Raw genomic sequence first — 23445 nt, forward strand, 5'->3', positions numbered from 1 at the left:
TCTCGGCAGGAACTCACTGTATAAATCAGGCCGTCCTCGAATTCATGGGGATCTGTCTGCCTGTGCCTTCCCAGTTGTGGACGAAAGGTCTTTGTAACTGTGGAGTCAGTTTATAGTTACGTAATTGTGGATTTTGTACAGCACCGGAACCAATAAGATACACAGAATGACTTGCCCCATCACACCGGCACCTTTTTTGTAGTGGTGTGGGAACTCACTTCTGTGTGAAAGGGCATAATCGATGATAAGACTGATAGGCATAAAAGCGTATTTTGATAGTTTACATTGGGAGAGATTGAAAATATTGAATTGACCACTTTTCACTGCAGGTGACTAGTATGCAGATACTCACACCCTGACTTGTCTGCCAGACTACTGACATGGCCCACCGGGGTGGGGAGAGGGACTTCCAGACTTCAGCTCGGCGGATGGGTACCTCCCTGCTCTTCCAACTTTCAGTGCATGAGCGGGAGCTGGACCTCGTTTTTTTGGATCATAGCTATGCTAAACCATGGAGTGCCCACCCAGATGCCAGTAGTGCCCGCCCCACCCGCATGCTCTTTGTAACTCCCCGTCGGCAGCAGGAGAATACTATGTGAGTTTGAGAATACCATGTGAGTTTGGGTTTCCTTCTTAAGGGCTACTTCTGCCTAACCTTGGCAGTGATCATATGGTGGGGATTAGAGAAGTGTTCTTGGGAGTGATTGGGGTTCGGGGGTGACTGGAGAACTTGGTTGAGCAGCCTAAGCATATCAGGGCAAGTGTGGACATCTTCACAGACATCTGCAGATGGGAATTAGAAAAGCAAGATATCCAAATGAAAACACAGCCTAGTCCACTTAGATAAGTGTAATAGAGCTTGTGTGGAAAGAGAAAACTGAAGAATTTCCTTGTCACTTTACTGCAGCATCTGATTTGCTTGACAGTGGCTACAATATATCATTCCCTTTCCCTGGCTTCAGTGCACAAATCACAGATTCGGAGGGAGTTCCCAAAACATTGCTTTCATTCTTACCTCCTTACAGAAAGCCACCTGTGGGTTAATCTAAACCCTCCTAAGTCTCATTATATTTCCAGCCACCTTACGTTAGAGGGTAAGAAAATTTCAAAACTTTACTATCTGATAAGTGATTTGGTTACATCTGACCTAACTAATTAGTCAATTATTTTGAACCTTCTGATTTCACCCATTTCCGGATTTGTTGAAATGCTCTAGACTGGTCATTACAAATGTTTGGATAAGAGATTTTGTGTTTGTTTTTTTTTTTTTTTTTTGTTTTGACTTAATGTTTAATCTTTTCTCAAGCACAGTTTTTTTTTTTTTTTTTTTTTTGTAGGGGTAGTGGGTTCTCTCTCTCTACACACACACACACACACACACACACACCCCTTTGAGTATTGATGAGTTAGAGGGACCATTATGTGTTTTTAAGCAAGTGTAGAATGTTGGATGTTTTTATTGGTTTGTTGTATTTTTGAAATTGGGTTTGTTTACACACATACACACCAGTCCCTTCCCCTCCCCAAACAGTAGTACAGCTAAAGATGATTTTTAACTCTTGATCTTCTTGCCTGCACCTCTCAGGAGCTAGGATAATAGGTATATGCTGCCTTGATGAGTTTGTGTATTTTCTTTTGGGGCAGGGTATTTACTCTGTATCCCTGGCTAACCTGGGACTTGCTGTGTAGCTTAGGGTGGTAGCTTATTCTTGATCTTCCTGTTTCTGCCTCCCAAGCTTTAGGATTGCAGCCATAGGTATGGCTTAGAAGAGTGGTTTGTTTGAAATAGCCTTGGCTATCCTGGAACTCTATGTAGACTAGGCTGGCTCACAGAGATCCACGAGCCTCTGCCTCCCAAAAACTAGCATTAAAGTACTGTACCAATACCCAGCTCAGAAGACTGGTGTTTTTGTTTTGTTTTTATTTACTAACGATAGTAACATTTTGTTGACTTGCAGTTTGCTGAGGGTCAATGAGCCATGACTTAGAGGAACATTCTAACATAATCCTGATGCCTCTGGCCTGGGGCATAACTGAAAGTTTCCTTTACATAGAATTTGAAATTTTATTTTTTATTGTGTAAAACTTCTTATATGAAAATTCATGTATTTTTATCTCATGGAATTTTCTTAAAATGAAGATCAATGAGTGAGGAACTGAGTTACTTTATTGGAAGATTTATTTTGTTTTTAATTGCGTTTATGAGTGGGTATGTGCATTGAGTGCCTGTGTCCTCAGAGGTCAGAGGTATCAGATCCCCTTGGAGCTGGAGTTGCAGGCAGTTGTGAGTCTTCCCATGTGGGTGCTGAGAATCAAGCCTGGATTCTCTTCAAGAGCAGCAAGCACTTAACTGCTGACCAATCTCTCCAGCCCTGAGGAATGGATTTTCTTTTTCCTCCCCAAGTCAGGGTTTCTCTGTGTAGCCTTGGCTGTTCTGGAACTCACTTTGTAGACCAGGCTAACCTCGAACTCAGAGATACCTGTCTCTGTTCCCCTAGTTCTGGGATTAAAGGTGGCACCACTGTGCTGGGCAAGGGATGAATTTTTAATCCTATTTCATTTTATAAGTTTAAGTAGCCACATGTAGCTTATAGCTTCTGCCTTTGGACAAATATGTATTGTCTCCTGTGTGTGTGTGTGTGTGTGTGTGTGTGTGTGTGTGTGTATCTGTTAGTTTTTGTATAGCTGCATTTTAAAAAGACTTTGGAGCCAGGTGTGGTGGCTCATGCCTATAATCCCAGCACTTGGGGAGGCCAGAGCAAGAGGAGTGTCAAGAGGTTAAGGCTATGTAGGAGCTGGAGAGAGATGGATCATCAGTTAAGATCATGTACTACTTTTGCAGAGTACCCATGTCAAATGTCTCTGGCCTCTAGACATGAGCTCACATGCACGTACCCACTTACATACATACACAAAAATTGTTTTAAAATATCTTAAGTAAAACAACAACCAAGTTCAAGGCTAGCCTGGGCAGCATAGTCAATTCCAGGCCAGTGTGAAACTGCTTCAAAAGAAAAACCAGAGTTAATAAAGGACCTTGCTTTTCCCAAGCACCTACCAGGGAGAGAAGAGAGCTAGATGAGAATGTTCAATAGACATGCATTTTTTTAATTTGGCAGCCAGATGATTATTAAACACTTGTGTTGTGTGAAGTGTGTATGGCTTGGTCCTATTTCCTCACCTATTTACAGCGAATCAGACGTTCCAATAGATGTGGAGACAGTCACGTCGACTCCTGTACCACTCTATGACAATCAGAAGGCACGGAGTGTGATGAATGAGTGTGAGCGGCATGTTATCTTCGCCAGGACAGATGCAGATGCTCCTCCTCCACCAGAAGACTGGGAAGAACATGTCAACAGGTAGGCCATTCCTTGACAAAATTTGTCACTTTGGGGTTAATGGTTAGTACCTTGTAATTCTTTGATAGCATCTTTGTTGAAACATTTACTGGAGCTTATTTCATTTGTAGCTGTGGAAATAGGGATGTTCTCGTCATTCTGCATTGTATCTCAGCTCACTGCTGTGAACCTCTTGGCAACAGAGGTTGCATCTCAGCTGTCTTACTGACTGTCCCTAACTCTGGCACAATGACTGGTATACATAGTGACAGATGTCTGTAGTTGCAGCATCTTGGAAGGCTTAGGTAGGAGGAGGACTTGCACTTAAGAATTTAAGACATACCTGGACAGCATAGTGAAACCTTAATCTTTGTATAGGAAGTAGGGGTTGGAGATGTAGCACAGTGGTAATGCATTTTTCTTGGCATGTATGAGGCCCCAGCACTACAGAACCATACAATTTGCGTGTCGGGTATAAGTATGACTAGCTCTGTAGGTTATTCGATGTAAGAGCCAACCAAACTACCTAAAAAACTAAATTTATGTTTGTAAGGTTTGCATGTACATGGTCTACAGTTAGAGTAATAAATGTTTTGGGGTCATGTGTAAAGCTAATATGCTTGAATTGGGGATAATTTAATTTTAAAAATGGTGAGAGGGCCTAGAGAGATGGTTCAGAGGTTAACCGCTCTTCAGAGGGCCATGTGTTGGACATCTCACAACTCCCTGTAATTCCAGCTCCAAGGGGATGCCTCTGGCCTGCTTGGGGAACCTGCGTGCACATGTATATACGTATATGTGTGTACATACACACACAAATAATATATATACGACTTTAAAAAATATGGGGACAAATGTATAATTTGAATTGAAGGGCTTTTTCAAAATCAGTTAGCCCTTGATTATGATTAGAGAGGTTTGGGAGCTACTCATGTTTATTAAAGTCATTAGACTTAATAGTATATAGTAATGCCATTTCTTTAGTCATTCCTTCTTTTAAAAGATTCATTTTATATTAATGCATATTTGTTTATGAGTGTAGGCCACGTGTGGTGGGTACCCTTAGAAGCCAGAAAAGAGATTATTTGATCCCCTGGAGTTAGAGGTACTTGTGAGTTGTCTGGTGTGAATGCTGGGAACTGAACTCTAGTCCTCTGAAGAGCAGCAGGTGCTCACAGCTGTTCAGCCCTCTTTATTGATTTTTTGAGACAGGTTCTCTGGTGTAATGTAGGCTGACCTCAGACTCCCTATGTAGCTAGGGTTGACTGAACTTCTGATCCTTGTGCTCCTGCCTTCCATATGATGGGATTATGGGTGTGTCACCCCCATGTTTTGCCTTTATTTACTTTTATGCATGGCTTTCTGTGAAAGCCAAGGCTGGCCACACACAGTATAAGCATGTGCCACCATGCATGGTCACTTGGTTCTTAATTTATAAGGAAAGATAAAGCTGCAAAGCAGAGCTGGGTGGTGGTGGTGCTCACCTTTTTCCCAGCACTTGGGAGGCAGAAGCAGGAGTCTCAGTGAAGCCAGCCTGGTCTACAAAGCAAGTTCCAGGACAGCCAGGACTGTTAAACAAAGAAACCCTGTCTTGGAAAAACTAAACAAAACCCTGCAAGGCAAAAGAGATGCTGGAGTGCCTGACTAGAGTGTCCATCCCCAGTTAAAGTCTGAGAAGCCATTGTGTTTGTAGGAGTAGATGCATGGAGAATCTTTACAGGAGAAAGATGGGCACACAAAGTAACTAGGGTGTCCCTTCACCTGGGTGCTACAGGAAACACTTGAGACATTTCCTATCTTTGCCTTGTCTTTCTGTCGTCTCAAAGTGAACTTCCTTTGTTAGGACCCCACTGCACACTGATAGGGTTTTGTTACTCTGAAATGAACTATTTTGTGTTTGGTGTCTGGTAAGATTTGGGAAATGTTCTATTAGCAACAGACTTTAAGCTATCTTAGGTTAGGTCACTTTCAGGTAGCTGATTTCATTATTTGTTAGTACTTATTAGCTTTACTCAAGAGGTCATCATTTTCTGTAGCTTGTTTGGAAGTTTGCAGTTGCCTTTGCTGTGATTATAATCATCTTACTGCCTTCTTTCCCTTGATTGTTAAATTGCTGCTTCCTTTCTTCCTGTATAAGCCATGTAGAATTACAGTTTCCCACACTGAGAACTCAATGGACAGCTCTAGAGGACAGTTCCCTAGAATCTCGATATTTATCTTCAGAGACAACTATTGATTGGCTTGTATCTGTAGTCAGAAGCTTCCTTTGTTAGGGCTCTTTTCTCTGATTCTTGAATTATTCATTAGAAACTTCCCACAGATCATTTTTTATATAGGAAACAAAATCTACTACCACCACCTAATCCTAGTTTTCTCTAATGTTAGCTGATATTTTATGAAATGGTCTCAATCTCTGCTTGATTTAATTATCTAGATCAGGCAGGGGTTGTCAAGCTGACCCATGTGCCAAATTTGGTCCATTGCTTGCTTTTGTATTCCTTAAGAGTAGTTTTTATGTTTTTAAGTGGTTGGAGAGAGATATTTCATTGACACATAAAATTTTAATTTCAGTGTCTGTGATTAACGGTTATTGGAATATAGCTATGCCCATTCATTTGATATTGCCCATGGCTGCTTTTGCACTAAAACAAGAGTTTTGTAGTTGTGTCAAGGACCGTGTGGTCTGTAGTCTCTCATATGTTTACATTCTAGTTTCCTATCCAAGAACTTAGCTGACTGGGTCTGGGTCATGTTCTTGTGTCTGTGTGTCACAGTCGTATAGCTTGGAAAATTGTTGAAAGTTCTATTTGGTAGCAAAGTAATACAGTCCTGAAGATGGTGGACCAGCGCCCCCGACCCCCATCTGTTTTTCAGATGGAAAGTTGCATTAGATGCATTTCCCCAGGTGAGTTTTAAATCACTTAACAGTTTGGGGTTGGGCTTTTTGTTTTTGTTTTTGTTTTGTAGATCTAGTACTGGGGAGATTGTATGTGTGTGTATGTGTGTATACACATACACATATATACATACATATATATGTATATATACACACACACATACATATATATGTATATATCAGGTTGCATGTTTGGTATTTCAAGTCCAAGATCTTTGAGTTGTTTTCCCTCCACCACTTGCCTATTTTCTTTTTCCTTCTTTTATTCTTTCCTTTCTTAGTTGTGTGGTTTAATTGAGCTTTTCTGATGTTGTCTTGTCCGGTTTAACTTTTCACTTAAAAAAATTTCTTTAGGGGGCTGGAGAGAGATGGCTCAGAGGTTAAGAGTACTGGCTGCTCTTCCCAAGGTCCTGAGTTCAATTCCCAGCAACCACATGGTGGATTACAGCCATCTGTAATAAGATCTGGTGCCCTCTTCTGGTGTGCAGGAATACATGGAGGCAAAAGGCTATATACATAATAAATCTTTAAAAAAATTTTTTTTTTTTCTTTAGGCTGAGCACGGTGGTGCACACCTTGAATTCCAGTGCTTGGGAAGCAGAGACAGGTGGATCTCTTGAGTTTGAAGCTATCCTGGTGTACATAGTTCCAGGACAGCCAGGGCTATTTAGAGACCCTGTTTCACAAAAACAAATAAAATAAATGTAAGATTTAAAAAAAAAAAATTGCTGGGCGTTGGTGGTGCACGCCTTTAATCCCAGCACTCGGGAGGCAGAGGCAGGCGGATCTCTGTGAGTTCGAGGCCAGCCTGGTCTCCAGAGCAAGTGCCAGATAGGCTCCAAAGCTACACAGAGAAACCCTGTCTTGAAAAACCAAAAAAAAAAAAAAAAAAAAAAAAAAAAAACAACCTTCAGACAGGGCCAGTGAGATAACACTTGCCAAAACATAAACCTGGTGTAAGCTTGATGACCTGAGTAAGTGATCACATAAGTGCTGTAGCATGTGCCTCCCTGGTAAATACATCCACACACATCCTATGTGCATACACACAATTAAAAATTTCTGGGGTTGGAGAGATGGCTCAGCAGTTGAGAGCATTTGCTGCAGAAAGCCAGAGTTGTGTTTCCAGCACTCATATGGTGGCTTACAACCCTCCTAACTCTGGTTTCAGGGGATTCAGTGCCCTTTTCTGGTCTCCATGTCCTTTAGACATTTTTGCATTGAATCAGTCTCCCTTGGAACAGAATCAGGGAATTAATGATTACCTTTGAAAATACTGCATTTGCCTGTTATTGTGGCCTATGTCTATAATCCCAGACTTTTGGAAACAGAGATAGGAGTATCCAAAATTGAGAATATCATGGGTTACATAATGGGACCTTGTTGCTTTAAAAAAAAAGGGGGGGGAGAAGAGTCAGATTTTCTAGGACCATCATGCTTTTTTGCTTGCTTTAACTAGGATGAGCCTGAGGTCAGCATATCATTCAGGTTGGTCAGACCATGGAAAACAAAAGACTATCTGATCTCATCTATGAAAGAAAGAAAATGCATTTCTTGCACTCATGAAAATTAAATAGATTTAGGCCCAAAAGGAGGGGGCAGTTGACTCACCACAGTTCCCATCAGCTCCCTGACTGGTTAGGCTTGTATTTAAAATTTGGTCTCCTGTTTTTGAATTTTTCCTTAATTATATCTTTTGCATGCTCTTTATCTTAATCTTGGGTTAGATCTTTTTTCCCTCATGCCCATTTAATTTTTTCACCTCCCAGGAAGCTGACAGAATGCATAGAATGTTTCGGTTCTTAGGTCACTTTGTTTTATGTGTAGCAACAATCATCAGAATTTTTTTCTGAGATTTTAGACTCAATGTTGTGGCTTTCAAATTTAATTTCATGTGTTATATGGTAGTCATTTCTAAATAGATTCTACTAACCTTTCTGTTTTGTTTAGATCATATTTCTTCCCCATATCATTTTGTATTTCATAATGAAAAGAGAGTAAAAAAACTTAAGTAACAAAGAGCTGAGGAGATGGCTAGTGGATAAAGTGCTTGCTGTATAGGCATCAGGGCCTGAATTTGGATCCTCAGCACCTACATTAAAAAAGCTGGCTTGGTGACACACATTTGTGACCCGAGTGTTGGAGAAGGAGATGGGGTCCTTGGAATTTGTTGGCTGGCTATTTAGCCAATCACTGAGTACCAGGGACAGTGAGAGACCCTGTTTCAGACAGTAATATGGAGAAAGATGGAAGAGGACACCTAAATTCAACCTCTGGCTTCCACATGTGCACACATGGATACCCCACCCACATGTATACACAACACACACACATAGTAATCTTAGTATTTACAAATAGGGTAGAATTCAACCAATGATTAAAAACAAAAAAGTACATTAAAATGGAAATAAATATATATGTCTTCAGAAAGCTTTTTCTTTACTGTTGTGAACAATCTGTTTTCTCCCATCTCTACACGTGGCAAAAGTGAAGCCCACCTGAGAATCACTGTACATAGAGAGATGCCACTAGGGTAAAGATGCTGTGTATTTCAATAATGTGAAGGAAAAGGAAAATATGAATGTAATAGGCTAGGAATATTAGTCCCAACAGGCCTTCTTATTCCAAATGGAGTTAAGGCTTTCAGTCCCCATCTCCAAAATCCAAAGTGTCTCTAAGTAACAAACCACAATAAAAATAGACATGATTCTGATGAAGTCACAGGAGTTATGCCAAGAGAACTAGAGGGAAAGAAAAAGAGAAGGCACAATCTAGAAACCTAACACTGCTTCTAGTTATCTTCAGAGTACTAGTAGTACAAGAGAGTGAGTAGCTTTGAGAACCCAGAAGTGATTTACATTGTAGCAAGAAAAGCTTTACAGATAGATAGAAGGCACTACTAGCCAGATGTGATGCTGACTCCTGTAATCCCAGCATTCAGGAGCCAGAAACAGGAAGATCATGAATTTGAGGTCAGTGTTGGTTACATAGCAAGTACAAGATCAACTTGAGCTGTGTGATAAGATTCTGTCTCAAAAAAGCCAGGGCTAGGAATATAGAATTTAGCAGTAAAGTACTTGGCTGGTTTATATCTCTATTACCAAGGTGGGAAATGATGGCGTTTCTGAAGAGGGGTTGGTTGGTTCTATCTCTAAACCTATGTTGCTATCATTGTTCATCATAGTTAGTCTGAATTTTCAGTAACTTAGAGATCATCTAGTTTATGCCTTTTTTTTTTAGACCAAAAGACTGAGGGTACATAGCGAGCTCTTTATTAAAAAGTGAAATAAAGTCTGGCTCTTGGTTAGGCTTCTCCTGGACCATGTAAGTTGTGTGGTATGTAGGTATTTTATAGAGAGAAAAGGAGTTTCTAATAAATATTTGCTTACTCTTAAATAACAAATAGTTGAACAGTGTGAGAGGTAATTTGTCCTTTAATCTGTATATGGTCTGTAGAAATGAAGTGTCATGTTGACTAAGATTAGGTGAGATGGAAAAGATGCTAATGTGCTACAATGCAAGAAATGGAGACTGTTGATGTCATTTCAAGTAGCTTCCCTGAAGATTGACCACCTTAGAGTGCTAAAGAGCTTGGTTGAGTGTTGAGTCTAAATCTTCCTGCTGTGGTCTTCCTCTTGCTTAGTACCCATGCACTTAGTAGGCTTCGAGTGGAGGGAGGGGAGACAATGACAGGTTGAACCTAGATGTTCAGAGCACTTAGAATGCAGTGTGTGTGCAGTTTGTTTATTCAGAAACTGTTTTAACTTCTCAAAGGTCAGGCACTTGTTGCATATATTGGGGATATAGCATTAAAACACAGTAATAAAAATCTTGGCTTTTACATTCTAACAAAGGGAACCAAACACAGAATGGCAAGAATGTGAGGCAATGATGTAGTTGGAAAATGGAGCTCGAGAATCCCAGGGTGGAATGAAAGGGGTCAAGGAAGCCTCAGTTGAAGGTGATATTTAACAGTGACCTGAAGGAGAGGGAAGAGGACATTACTGTTTGAATATTGGAATGAATACTAAGGGTCCAGATACAGGACTACACTTGATACACATGGGTGTAGGGGAATGAGCATTATTGGTCAGGGACAGAGAGCACCTGAATTAAGCTGAGTGGCAATCATTGGATGATGAGATTGGGAAGGTATTGGGATCCATATGGCTCATTGCAAGAACTTTAATAACTTTTGTTTTTTTCATTTTATTTGTTGTATGTGTGTGGGATTTTTTTTTTCTTTTTTGCATGTATCTATACATGTATTTGAGTACGTTAATCACATGTTTCTACAGTTGGAGGCCAGAGATTGATGTCTGGTATCTTCCTCTAGTTACTACCTTAGTTTTTGATCTAGAATCTCTCATTGAACCTAGAGCTTGCTGATTGGTTAGACTGACTGGTCACCAAGCCCCTGGCATTCTTCTGTCTCTTCCCCATCCCTGAAGTCAGCACTGGAGTTACAGACACATGTCACCATGCTCAGCTTTTACATGGGTGTTAGGGGATAAAAATGCTGGTCCTCATATTTGCATAGTAATTTCTTTACCCTTGAAACCATCTCACCAGCACCAGGTTGTCGGGAGTTTTTGTTGTTGTTGTTGTTTTGTTTGTTTGTTTGAGAAAGGGTTTTTCTCTGTGTAGCCCTGCCTGTCCTGAAACTCATTCTGTAGACCAGGTTGGCCTTGAACTCAGTGATCTGACTGCCTCTGCCTCCCTAGTGCTTGGATTAAAGGCATGCTTGTTGGGAATTTGTTTATGGCAGAGAGAGTAAATAAAGTTTAAATATCTTCTTTTTTTTTTTTTGGTTTTTCAAGACAGGGTTTCTCTGTAGCTTTGGAGACTGTCCTAGAACTCGCTCTGTAGACCAGGCTGGACTCGAACTCACAGAGATCCACCTGCCTCTGCCTCCCTAGTGCTGGGACTAAAGTGTGCACCACCACCGTCTGGCTCAAACTGGTTTAAATAGAGCTCCCACCTTACTCTCCTGCTTCTAGTATAGTCCATTAAGATGCTTGTTGAACCAAGCATTGTGGCATATATTGTAGTCCCAGCACTCTGGAGGCTGAGTCAGGAGAAGTTTGGAGTTTGAGTCCAGTTTAGCGTGAGACCCTGTCTGGAAAATAATTAATAGAATTGAAACATGTTTGTGCACTGGTGCCATATCTTTGGTTACTAGTAACCACCAGTAAATAATTAGTTTTTCAAGCACTGAAAGGCTCCATGACTGGTCCTGACTTGTAATATATGGTGAGGTGATTTGTTGGCAGAATTGGGACCAAAATTTCATGCCTTAGCTCAGTGACTAGACTCTTTCATAATGGTAACAAAACATGACAGCATCTCCTTATATGGTGGCCGTACATGGGAAACATCCTTAGGGTTACACTTTAATTCCTCAGAGTCTCTGTTATAGGACTGGCTGGACAGGGGCTCAGAGCAAGCTATTTAACAAGATCCTCAAAGCCCTGCAGTCTGACCGGCTCGCCCGATTGGCCAATGAAGGGGTAAGATATCAGAAATCTGTGTATAGTTGGCTTTCTTAGTTCAAGCCTCATTGACTGACTGTGTCCTGTGTTGTGCCCCCTGCCCAACTAACCTCTTTTCATGAACATATTTTAGGCCTGCAATGAGCCTGTGCTTCGTCGTGTCGCTGTGGACAAGTGTGCAAGGAGGGTGCGACAGGCTCTGGCAAGTGTAAGCTGGGACACCAAACTGATCCAGTGGCTCCATACCACCCTTGTGGAGACCTTGAGTCTGCCCATGCTGGCTGCTTACTTGGATGCTTTGCAGACACTGAAAGGGAAGGTGAGGCTTTTGCTGCTTTTTCCTAGCAGCAGCCTATATTTGCTGTGGGTTCAGGATGTAGGTATGGACAAGACCATTGTGACCAGGTCAGCATGGTTGAGTCTAACAATTCGCCTGTTAGAAATAGGAAAAAATTTTTCAGTCCTTCCATCTTTTGGGTGAAGTATGGCATCCGAAAACCAGTATACATATTTAACCTCTATAGCCTTGCAGTTTGTGTTTTGAGTCATCACTGAATTGAATTGTGGTGGAGGAGATGAGGGTTTTACCAAGAAGGACTGTCGATAAAAAAGGGGTGAGAAGCAGATCTGTGTTGCTCGGAGGGCCCAGGGGATTACATAGCAAGGAGCTACCTGACACTAAGTCTCTCCTCATCAAGTGATGAACCATAGGCTGGTGTGGTGGTACATACACACCTTTAGTTCCAGTATTGTGGAGACAGAGGCAAGTGGATCTCCATCACTTTGAGCCTGTTCTACACTGCAAGTTCATTTCTGTAGTGATTAAGTTAGTGAATTGAGGTAGAGAGATCTTAACACAAAAGCCAGCATATAAGAAGCCCACAATAGCTACTGAGGATTATTCAAGTGGCCCTGATAGGGCCTTGAGGAGTATGTGTGCCTTGCTCCAGCATAGGATGGCCTTAAGCAATGGTACTTAATTTTGTTTCTTCACTTTGTGTTTTTTTTTTTTACGTGGTGATACTGGGATAGAGTCCAGGCTCTTGCATTTGCCCAGTCATTAGTTCTTTGAATCAGGTCTCTAAAACTTGTAATTTCATTGTTTCTTAATCTGTTTTGTTTTTGTTTATTTGACGTTACAGAATGCTGAGTTTGTCAGAAAGCTGAAGAAAACTGTGTGCCAAAGTAAAACAAAATGTAGAACTAGATACAATAGTTATATGTGTGATAGGATATTTGACCTAATCTTTTTCATTCAGCTAATACTTACCTTGTATTTAGAATGTGCTAGGCATGGAAGTGAGAAAAAAAAAGTGAATAGTGTGCTATAGGGATGAGTGCTGATAGTGCCCAAGGCAATGACAGCTCTTGCCACACTTGCCATGGCCAGGATTTAGATGTGATTCCTCTTGTTTGAAAAGACAAGTTTGCACTACTTCTGGTTTCAGATACTAGTGGGGCATGCCCTGTGTGAATGAGGTGATAGATATTTTGAGCATGACAGACCCCTGTTGTGGACTTTTTAAGCGTGCACAGCAGATGCCAGTTCTACATGGACATAGTGCTGGGGTCTAGTATGGAACGGCATGAGTCTGCTTGGTACACCAGTCAGTGAGTACATTAAGTATCTCCATGGTGGTTCCTCTACCTCCAGACTTAAAAGCTATTAATGAATATGGAATTTCTTTGCTTTAAAATACTTGCTAGGTGTTAAGACAGCAACTGACTCAGGTCATGCTCTTGGCCCAGCTATTTTCACCTTTAGCTTCATTATGAAGAGAACAGAGAAGGGAAAGCAAACTCCGGGTCTTTGTTGTGTTGAGACAGAATGAATGTAAGACTGGAAGGGCTGCGGAAGCTTGGTCTTCTAGCTTTTAAGTGGAAGTCAGATGACTTATTTCATGTTGACAGTGAGCCTTGGGCTTTTCAGTTTCATAGATAAACTCTGCTGCCTGAGAAAGCTTTATAAGTCCAAGCCCAGTATTCACAGTGTTGTGGCTCATGATTAGATTGGGGGTTATAAAGAATGGACAGTTTGGGGTGCTGATCCTTTACACTGTGTACTCTTATTCCTTGCTGGAATCCCTTCCCTTCCCTTCCCTTCCCTTCCCTTCCCTTCCCTTCCCTTCCCTTCCCTTCCCTTCCCTTCCTTCCTCCCCCTCCCCTCCCCTCCCCTCCCCTCCCTTCCCTTCCCTTCCTTCTTCCTCCCTCCCTTCCCTTCCCTTCCCTTCCCTTCCCTTCCCCCTTTTTCCTTTCCTTTCCTTTCCTTTCCTTTCCTTTCCTTTCCTTTCCTTTCCTTTCCTTTCCTTTCCTTTCCTTTCCTTTGAGTGTTCTGCTTGCATGTATGCCTGCATGCCAGAAAAGGACATTAGATCCATTTGTAGATGCTTGTGAACCACCATGTGGTTGCTGGGAATTGAACTCAGGACCAGGACCTGTGGAAGAGCAGCCAGGGCTCTTAACTGCTGAGCCATCTCTCCAGCCTTGGAATCTGTTTTTTAAGTCCACATTGGTCTGGAATAAACACTACACATCCTTGCTTTTTGTCTTACTTGGGTAACCGTATGGCCTGGAACTTGCTATGTAGACCAGACAGGCTTTGGACTTGCTTTAATCCTTCTCCTGCTTCCTAGGTTTTGGGATACAGGAGTGGGCTACCTGCCCAACTGTGTATCTGGCTGATAACTCATCTCATGTTAGAGTCCTGCCTAACCTAGGCTTGTTTCATTGTATGCGTTACTGCTTCGGATGAGAATTTCCTGTTCACCCATCCTGCTCTATGTAGGGCTTCTTTTTTTCTCATGGCAGTTAGTACTGCCCCCCATTGGTTTGTCTTTCTCACCCTTTGAGTTAAATCTCTTTGCAGGATTAGCTTGGTGCTATGTAAGAGCAGCGGCTATATAAACATTAACTTCTGAGTTAACTGAGGCAATCTAGAGATTATAATTTCCAAAATCTCATGATCCTCTTAGTGTGCCTTTTCTCCCTTTGTTGTTTATTTACTTATTTTTTGAGACAGGGTTTCCTTTTGCTGGCCATGAATTAGATATCCTCTTGCCTCAGCTTCCTGAGTGTTGGACCCAGATTTCAAATCTTATTAAACTTACTTATCTGAAGCATATTTATATGGAGTACAGATAAAGAATTTCAAGTAACATACCACAGTATGATGTTCATTTTATTTTAATTATTTTGTGTGTTGTCGATCAAGCCCAGGGCCTTGCAAATCCTAGTTAAGAGTTATTCCCAGCTTCTAATCAGTCTGTATGTCTCTGCATGTCTCTCTCTCCCTCTCCCTCCTCTCTTCTTCTCTCTCCTTCCCTTCTCCCCTCGCTTCTTCCCTCTCCTGAGTTAGGAATAGCTAGCTCATCTTAGCCTGCTGCCTTTGGCATTTTATGCCTACCTCAAACCATATTCTCTAGTCTCTGGAAACCCTTTTAAAATGCCTCTGAAAACTACCTAAAACACTTCAAAATCTTTTCTTTCTTTCTTTGAGATTGTTTTGACTTCTCTGTGGGTATTGTGGGATTCGTGAAGATATTTCTTTGCAGTATCAGCATCAGCATGTCTGAAACCTGTATTTATATATTGGTGAGGTCACTTTTTTGGGGGATAGTTAAAAACAGGATATGATATAAATCACGATATACACAATATAGTAGGATATATTGGGGGGGGAACCAATAACAGGTTACATTATACTTGTCTCAGCTTGAAGACTGTATCCAGAAGATAGTGCAGATGTTTATTTTTTTGTTTTTTAAGTCAGGGTCTAATGTATCCCAGGTTGTCCCCTGTGTAGCTGAGGTTGACCTTGACTTTTTGATCCTCTTCCATCCATCTCCCAAGTGCTTAATCACATAGGAATGAGTCACCACGACTTCTGTGTTTTCTGATATGAAAAAGTACCAAAGTACAGTCATCTGGGAAAGGGATGGTAGAATAAACTTCAGGCATATTGGCGCAGCTCACTGGATTGCCTTCTAGAGGAAGAGCTCTGTGTTCCTTTCACAGTGGGAGTGTACTTTAGCTGTGCACTGATCTGATATGCATAAGAGCTAAGAGCTCAGTGGGTTTCTGTCCTGCAGCACATTGCTGCTGGAAGGAAGGTTTCTCACTTCACACTGGAAACATCTTTGCTCATCTTTCTTTGCAGATCCCAACTTTGATCGATCGAATGCTTGTGTCATCCAACACAAAGACTGGGGCTGCAGGAGCAGAGGCCTTGTCACTCCTCCTTAAGAGGCCCTGGGACCCTGCCGTTGGTGTGCTTTCTCATAACAAACCAGTAAGTTGGTTGCTCAGCCTTAACTGGCACATACAATGTTCAGACTGAGCCTTAGAGGTTTGGCAAGGGAAGATAAGTGGCTTAACTTTCTCATTAATAGCTTGGGTTCTTCTTAAAGATTCATTTATTTTTAAAGTGGGATTCTGCACTTCAGTGCAGGTGTTCATGGAGGTCAGAAGAGGGAACTGAGTTACAGGCACTTGACATGGGTGCTGGCAATTGAACTCTGCTTCCCCGGAAGAGCAGTGAGTGCTTTTAACTGCTGAGCTGTCTCTCCAGCAAAGGATCAGTGGTTGGTATAAGCTGTTGGGATGTAGTTGTTGAGAGTTTATATAAAGATGAATGAATACTTCTCACTCAGTGGTTCTTGGATGGGATTCTGTCTCCTCAGAGTAAACTCCCTGGCTCTCCTTTGATTCTCATCGCCTCCTCTGGTCCCTCCAGTTCTGTGTTCCCTGCCTCACGCCGCCACCGCTTCTGGCAGTCGCAGCTTTCCTGCTTAGGCAAGGTAATTGTAAGAACAAGGAGTTCTGGGTAGGATTGTAGTCTTAGGGGTTAAAGGGAAGGGTGTGGGGGAGGGGTCAAATTTATTGAACTCAAATGTGGTTTATCCCCTTATCTCTAAGGGTATAAACTCTGGAAACCCTTTTTGTGTTTGTATCACCTGTCTCAGAGATTTGGGATGAGTTAAGCAGAATTGAGGTTTGAAACTTGGCCCTTCTGACGTGGATGCTCTTTCTTCCCTTTAGGTCATTCCTGTAGCCACCCATCTGCTGAACAATGGTAGTGGGGTAGGAGTTCTGCAGTGCCTTGAACACATGATTGGGGCAGTGAGAAGCAAAGTGCTGGAGGTGAGAATGCCCAGGTTTGGTTCACAGAAGGGCACCCAGTAGTGTGGGATTGCTCTGTGCCCATGCACAGTCTCCTATTTACTCTCTTCTTTTTCTTGCCATAAAGATTCACAGCCATTTCCCACACAAACCCATCATCTTGATTGGATGGAATACAGGAGCTTTGGTGGCCTGTCATGTAAGTAATTTCTGTTTTATTTGGAGAACACTGAAAACTTAAATGTGGTCATGAAAAACAGTGCTGCTATTATTACTTTGAATTCTTCTTTGTCTTTGTGCTAGATACTTAGCATGGGAAACTGCATTTACATTGTGGAAGACAATCTCATTAGTTTTTAAATGTTGTAATGGAAATGTTACTATAGCAAGAATAGAGTAGTGAGTAAATTCTTTGATCTCCTAGTTTTACCAGAGTTCAACTCATAGCCAGGCTTACTTTTGTCTTATTCCTGCCCACTTTCTCTGTGCTCCAGATTATTTTGAAGAAAGTTTCAAAGTATGATGACACATGGTTATAATCTTAGCACTAGGTAGGCTGAGGCAGGAAGATTGCCATGAGTTTGGTGCTAGCTTGGGCTATAATAATGAGTTCTGGGCTAGCCCAAACTTCTTAGGAAAAGAAAACAGTATTAAAATGTTCCAAATATAGCCAGGCAGAGGAGGCAAAGGCAGATGGATCTCTTGAGTTCAAGGCAAGCCTGGTCTACAGAGCAAGTTCCAGGACAGCCAGGGCTACACAGAGAAACCCTGTCTGGAGGGGTGGAGGAGTTCCAAACACTTCCAGACTTCAATACCTGTGCTCTCTCCTTAACATTTCAAATGGGGACAGATTAGTAGTTTTGAATTTGATGTTGTATTTGTGTTTGCTTCCTTTAATAAGTATCAATGGACATTTTTTTTTTTTTTTTGGCATGTATATGTAAGCTTGTGTAAGTATCCTTGACTTTTGAAAGCTCCATTTCTTCAACTAGTGTAGTCAAGTATGCTATCTAGAGTAGTGAGATAGCAAGTGTCTGCTATAATCTGCACACCCGAGGCCAGACCTCTCAGTAGTCACTTACTTTGAGAAGTCTCAGCTGTGTAGGAACTAGCCCTGAAAACCACTGATAAGAGATTTCTCCACTTAAGGGACAGGCTGGTATTAAGTTTTGTCTATGTTGTGGGGTGTTTCTCTGTGTTCTGAGGATGGAACCCAGGGCTTGCACATGTGAGGTAATTGTGCTACTCTGAACTAGCTGTATCTCCCTGCCTGGCAACATTTATGTTCTTTTGCTTATATTTGTTCTCAATAACAAAGTCAGTCAAGAGGGCTCTAGTTGAGGTTGCTCTCAGGGCTGAAAAGTGACAACTCTATCAGGCTCCGGTGTATGTGGGGGTCTGTCAGGGCTCCAGTTCTCTAGGAAGTGACTGCCTGTGTTTTGTACACTTAATCATGTCATGGCTAACAAAAATGAAAGCTAGGACAAGCAAGAAAAGCTGGAACTGACTGGTGGCTCTAAACTAGCCAGTCCCACCTGCAGTCTGGGGAGGCTGAGGTACAGTGAATTCACTTGCCAAAAGATGAATGGTGCCTTTATTTACAGGTGTCTGTGATGGAGTATGTCACTGCAGTTGTCTGCCTTGGGTTTCCTCTGCTTACTGTGGATGGCCCCCGGGGGGTAAGAGCGAGGTGAAACTGGTTGGTCTTTGGCAGTGGAGTGGGGGCAGCAGGAATGTGGGACAGTGGAGTGAGGCCTCCCACAGGTTCACAGCTGACGCAGGTTCAGTTTCTGAACCGATTCAAGGTCAGTCAGTGCTTCCTGAGCACCAATTGGCTGAATCTAAACTGCTGCCTTCCTCTTTTAGGATGTGGATGATCCCCTCTTGGACATGAAGACACCAGTCCTCTTTGTCATTGGTCAGAATTCTCTACAGTGTCACCCCGAAGCCATGGAGGACTTCCGGGAAAAGATTAGAGCAGAAAATAGCTTGGTGGTGGTTGGGGGCGCTGATGATAATCTCAGGTGGGTGCATTGCTCTAGAGCTGAGAGGGAACATGTTAGAATGTTAAAAAATTTCTTGTCTGGGGTCAGTGTAATGACAGACCAGCGTGACCAAAATTACAATTAAAAGTTGCATCCTATAATCCCAATATATGTTCAGAAGGCTGAAGCAGAAGGATTCAGTTTGAGGCCAGCCTGGCCCTTGAACTTGTCTCAAAAACTTAAAACAAAAAGCTGTAAAAATAGTACAAAAAATACGAAATCTCATGTATCCTTCACCTAAGTTTCTTGTATAACCAAAATACAATCTTAAAATGAGGAAACTAATGTCAATTTGATAGCATTGTCTAGTCTAAATAACAAACTTAGATTTCATCAGTGTCTACCTAGTGTCTGTGTCTCTTTTTTGAGATAGGATTTCTTGTAGCCTAGGCTGAACTCAGATTTACCATGTACTGAGGATGACCCTTACTGAAGACATCCTTCTGACCTAACTACTAAATCTCCATACCCAGTCTTCAGTGTTTGTTTTCTGTGACCTTAACACCATTAAAGACAGCTGACCAGTTATGCTACAGATAGTTTTTAAAAAGTATTTTAGGATTACATTGAAGATGTTCAATGTATTCTGTCAGTCAGGGGATACATGATTCAATTTGTCTTATTACCACTGATAATAACTTTGATCACATAGTTGAGATAGCTGCTGTGGGGTTCTCCACTATGAAATTATTGTTTTTCCCTTTGTAATTAGGAGTCATCTTGTGGGGAGAAGATACTTTGAGATTCTTTGTCATCAAACTTTTCCTGGGGTAGGCATTTAAAAAATTTTTTTTCCTTAGTGAGGATCAGTATGAATATAGATTTACTTGTGTTAAGCCTGACTGGATACATTTTAAAGTATAAATAAAACCAAGTTTTGGGAGGGGTTTTAGGAAGGTCAGTCTTAGAAAACACCTTGACTTGTAGGGGTTTTTCTTTGTTTCTTGAGACAGTTTCACTCTGGCTCTCCTGAAAGTATCACTCTGTAGACCAGGCTGGCCTCGAACTCACAAGTACTGGGATTAAAGATATGCAGAAAGCTTAGGCAAAAAAATGCCTATTCCTGTCAGTCTGGTTTCTTTCTTTTCTTTGTTTCTTTTTTTTTTTTTTTTTTTGGTTTTTCAAGACAGGGTTTTTCTGTGGCTTTTGGAGGCTGTCCTGGAACTAGCTCTTGTAAACCAGGCTGATCTCAAACTCACAGAGATCCACCTGCCTCTGCCTCCTGAGTTCTGGGATTAAAGGCGTGTACCACCAATGCTGGCACAGTCTGGTTTCTTATTCAGGCTTCTTGTAGGAGTCTTTCTGGCCTTTGTCATTTACCACTTGATTGTTGATGTTCAGCTCAATGTTTTCATGTAAACACATTATTTTTGCTGATATTCAGATGGTCCGCAAGAGATTAGAGCATGTGTGTATTAAGGGAATGGGGAAGGATGAGAAGAATGCTGGCTGCTGTTGAGTTGTGATCAAACATTGGCATAGGTTGAAGATCACTGGACTAAGGATTGGGAAACTTCAATTAGTCTTAATTCCTTTATGTAGAAGTTTGGATAAGTTGCTTAACTGAAAATGATGGTGTTATGTATAATCAAGATCAGCTGCCAGTCGATTGGGAGAAAATATTTTGAGACTCTTGTCTTTGACATTAGACTTTAATGTTTAGATTTACATATAGTTTTTTAAACTTATTTGAGATAGGGTCTCTCTATTGTAGCCCTGGCTGTCCTGTAACTCTTTAGGTAGATAGGCTTACCTCAAACTCGTAGAGATCTGCCTGCCTCTGCCTCATGAGTGCCAAAATTAAAGGTGTACACTACCACACCTTGCTTTAAAGAAAATAATTTAAAAATTTAAATATTTTTGTGTGTGTGAGGGTTTCCATACCACAGCTTTTTATGGAGGTCAGAGCACAAGTTAGAGTTAGTTCTCTCCTTGTAAACTATGTGAATCCTGAGCAACTCAGGTTGGAGGATCAGCATGAACATAGCTATTATTTGTATTAAGCTTCATTTAAGTTATTTTGAAGGGTAAATATAGATTTAATAATGTTGCTCTCCCATCATATAACTTAGGGTCCTGGTTTCCTTTTCCAGGAGCCTTAGTCAGAAACCAGGTTTTTGTTATTTTGAGACAGAGTCTTGTAGATAAACTTTTTTCACAGCCTCCCCCCACCCCTTTCTGTGTGTGTTGGGGAGGAGAGGAAGAGAGACAGGTGTGTGTGAGTGGAGGTACACATGTATCAGGACATGGGAGCATGGCATATGTCTGGAGGTCAGGACAACTTACAGGGTCAGTTCTCTCCTTTCACTCTGGGTGGCAGAGTTTGAACTTAGTCATTAGGCTTTTCTCTGAGAGCCATTAGGCTTTCCCTGCAAGCGCTTTTTCCTACTCAGTCATCTCACTGTTTCCCATTTTGCCTCTTAGAATAAGCAAAGCAAAGAAGAAATCAGAAGGCTTGACTCAAAGCATGGTGGACAGATGTATTCAGGTAAACAGTTTTCTCTTGTTTTGTAGTTGGGCCTTCTTTTCTGTTGCCTCAAGTTTAGTCTTAAGTGGCAGCATCTTACCTTCTCTGGACCATGAAGGGTATCAAGGAGGTTCTGTGGTATACCTAAATCACAATCAGAGAAACGGGGGAAGAGGAGGAAAAGAACAAAGGAGAGGTGAACTAAGATGAAGATTTGGGTGAGGCATCTGGGTGGGGTATGCCCAGAGCTGCTTTCACATAGGCACCTGCTGGTCTTCGCCGAGAAGCTCGGCCTTTGTGTGACTTTGTGAGTGGGAAGAACCATCATTTGGGAGTAGAGTTCTGTTTAGCTTCATGTTATGTAGGAGGGTCCTGTTCTTCAGAGGAGGACTCAGGCCTTGGCTTCTTTTCACACTAGGATGAGATTGTGGACTTCCTGACTGGAGTGCTCACTCGTGCTGAAGGACATGTCGGGTCTGAGCCCCGGGATCAGGATGCTGAGAAGAAAAAGAAACCCCGGGACTTGGCCCGAAGAGATTTGGCCTTTGAAATTCCTGAGCGAGGCAGTCGACCTGCTTCCCCAGCTGCCAAGCTCCCCACCTCCCCCTCGGGCTCCGAGGTAGTGTGGGCAGGGAGGGAGGGAGCACCTTTGTTGAAGTGTGAAGATGCATAATTGGATATTCCTTTGCGGGGATATCCGGGAATTCCTATAAGGGGAGTTCCAGGGAGACATGCCAAGTGATGGTTGGATGCAAACCTCTTGGACCTTCTCTACTCAGGATCTCTCCAGTGTGTCCAGTAGCCCCACCTCTAGCCCTAAGACCAAAGTGACCACTGTGACCTCTGCCCAGAAGTCCAGTCAGATTGGGACCTCCCAGCTACTGAAAAGACATGTGCAGAGGACAGAAGCTGTGCTAACCCACAAACAAGCCCAAGGTATAGTCTCCTGGCCCAGCAGCCCCAATGGGGTTCTGTCTCCTGCAGCTAATGTCATGTGGCAGTTGGAAGGCATTAGATCTGCAGCTTTTTCAGGACAGTGCGAGAGGCACCCTTTCCTATATTGCTTCTAGGCAAAATCAGGTTGAAATGAATCCCAAGGCTGTGTGGAACTAGGCCTTGTGTCGGTTAGTCATGACCTTGTCTGTTGGTGTGCTGGAGACACTGGGCTTATACACTGACAGTGTGTAGTGCCTGACCTTTCTTCTAATTACTAATTGGAGAAGCTACATATTTTGCCAACCATTCCTGTAGTTAGAGGACTTTGCAGATGATAAGCACAATGTGACTGATTTTATTCCTCAGATTCTAGGCCAGCTCACCTTGCCCTTCTTTGTTTTGGTCTTGAAGAGAGTTCTTGAAGAGAGTTCTATGATGAGTTATCTACAAATTTGGTCAGGGTTCTGCAGTTAAACTTCAGTTGAGAGTGGGAAACATGTATTATTGAAATCGGGGCTTGGAGGAATCCAAGGGCTATGTGGGGAGCTGTAGAAAAGGGGAAATTCAGTGAGTCAAGAAGCATCAGTGGCTCTGTCCCTTATGTTGGTCTGTTCCACCCCCTCTCCTCCACATGATCCTCTGTTCACCTCCCCTTTTGCTTTTAATGGAACCAAAGAGTTATTACTTAAACCCAGACATCTTATGAAATGATTCTCACAAGTATGAGGGAGTGGGTTAAGGCAACAAAAGAGGCTAGGCCCCTAGGGTCTGTGGATGCCCTGTAACCTGACTTTTCCTAAGTGGTGGGAAAGAGCTGAGTTCCTGGTAGAAATTTGGTGAAGTCAGAATTAACAGATTGCTGTATTTCTGGGTAACATGATTAGTTGGAGATACTAAAGTGATCTTGAAGGCTGAGTGGTGAGAGCTGGTTTAAGATGGGACCTAAGAATATAAATGGGGACAGCAGTAGTCCTGAAACCATGGTGGCAGAGCTGATGGGTGGGTGGGGAGTGGTAGTTAATATAAACAGAGTCTTCACTGCCTGCTGCCTTTCTTTGGTGTGTATGTTCAGGCTTGGCAATGGCCCCATGTGGCAAGTACATAGATAGCAAAGTCAGGTTCCAGATCCATGTAGTTGCCTCAGAAAGAG

General features: G+C 42.1%; 1 protein-coding gene across 8 annotated transcripts in view; it reads left to right on the top strand.

The window, feature by feature from the left end:
* Positions 1–23445, top strand: part of Kansl3 (KAT8 regulatory NSL complex subunit 3) — a 37070-nt gene that overhangs the window by 1015 nt on the left and 12610 nt on the right. For 4 of the 8 annotated variants that reach the window (XM_027386866.2, XM_027386868.2, XM_027386869.2 and 1 more), the window contains exons 2-14: positions 330–595; positions 3192–3362; positions 11657–11747; positions 11863–12048; positions 15886–16017; positions 16409–16525; positions 16767–16868; positions 16975–17046; positions 18452–18526; positions 18714–18871; positions 21317–21380; positions 21778–21978; positions 22139–22295. In XM_027386866.2, the coding sequence (XP_027242667.1) occupies positions 381–595; positions 3192–3362; positions 11657–11747; positions 11863–12048; positions 15886–16017; positions 16409–16525; positions 16767–16868; positions 16975–17046; positions 18452–18526; positions 18714–18871; positions 21317–21380; positions 21778–21978; positions 22139–22295 (1741 nt within the window). In that variant the 5' untranslated portion in view covers positions 330–380. Of the gene's footprint in view, positions 1–329; positions 615–1025; positions 1095–3191; positions 3363–11656; positions 11748–11862; positions 12049–15885; positions 16018–16408; positions 16526–16766; positions 16869–16974; positions 17047–18451; positions 18527–18713; positions 18872–21316; positions 21381–21777; positions 21979–22138; positions 22296–23445 lie in introns of those variants that run through there. The other 4 variants (XM_027386871.2, XM_027386870.2, XM_027386872.2 and 1 more) reach the window with 4 other exon arrangements.

This window comes from Cricetulus griseus (assembly GCF_003668045.3).
Source record: "Cricetulus griseus strain 17A/GY chromosome 1 unlocalized genomic scaffold, alternate assembly CriGri-PICRH-1.0 chr1_1, whole genome shotgun sequence".
Taxonomy (NCBI): Eukaryota; Metazoa; Chordata; class Mammalia; order Rodentia; family Cricetidae; genus Cricetulus; species Cricetulus griseus.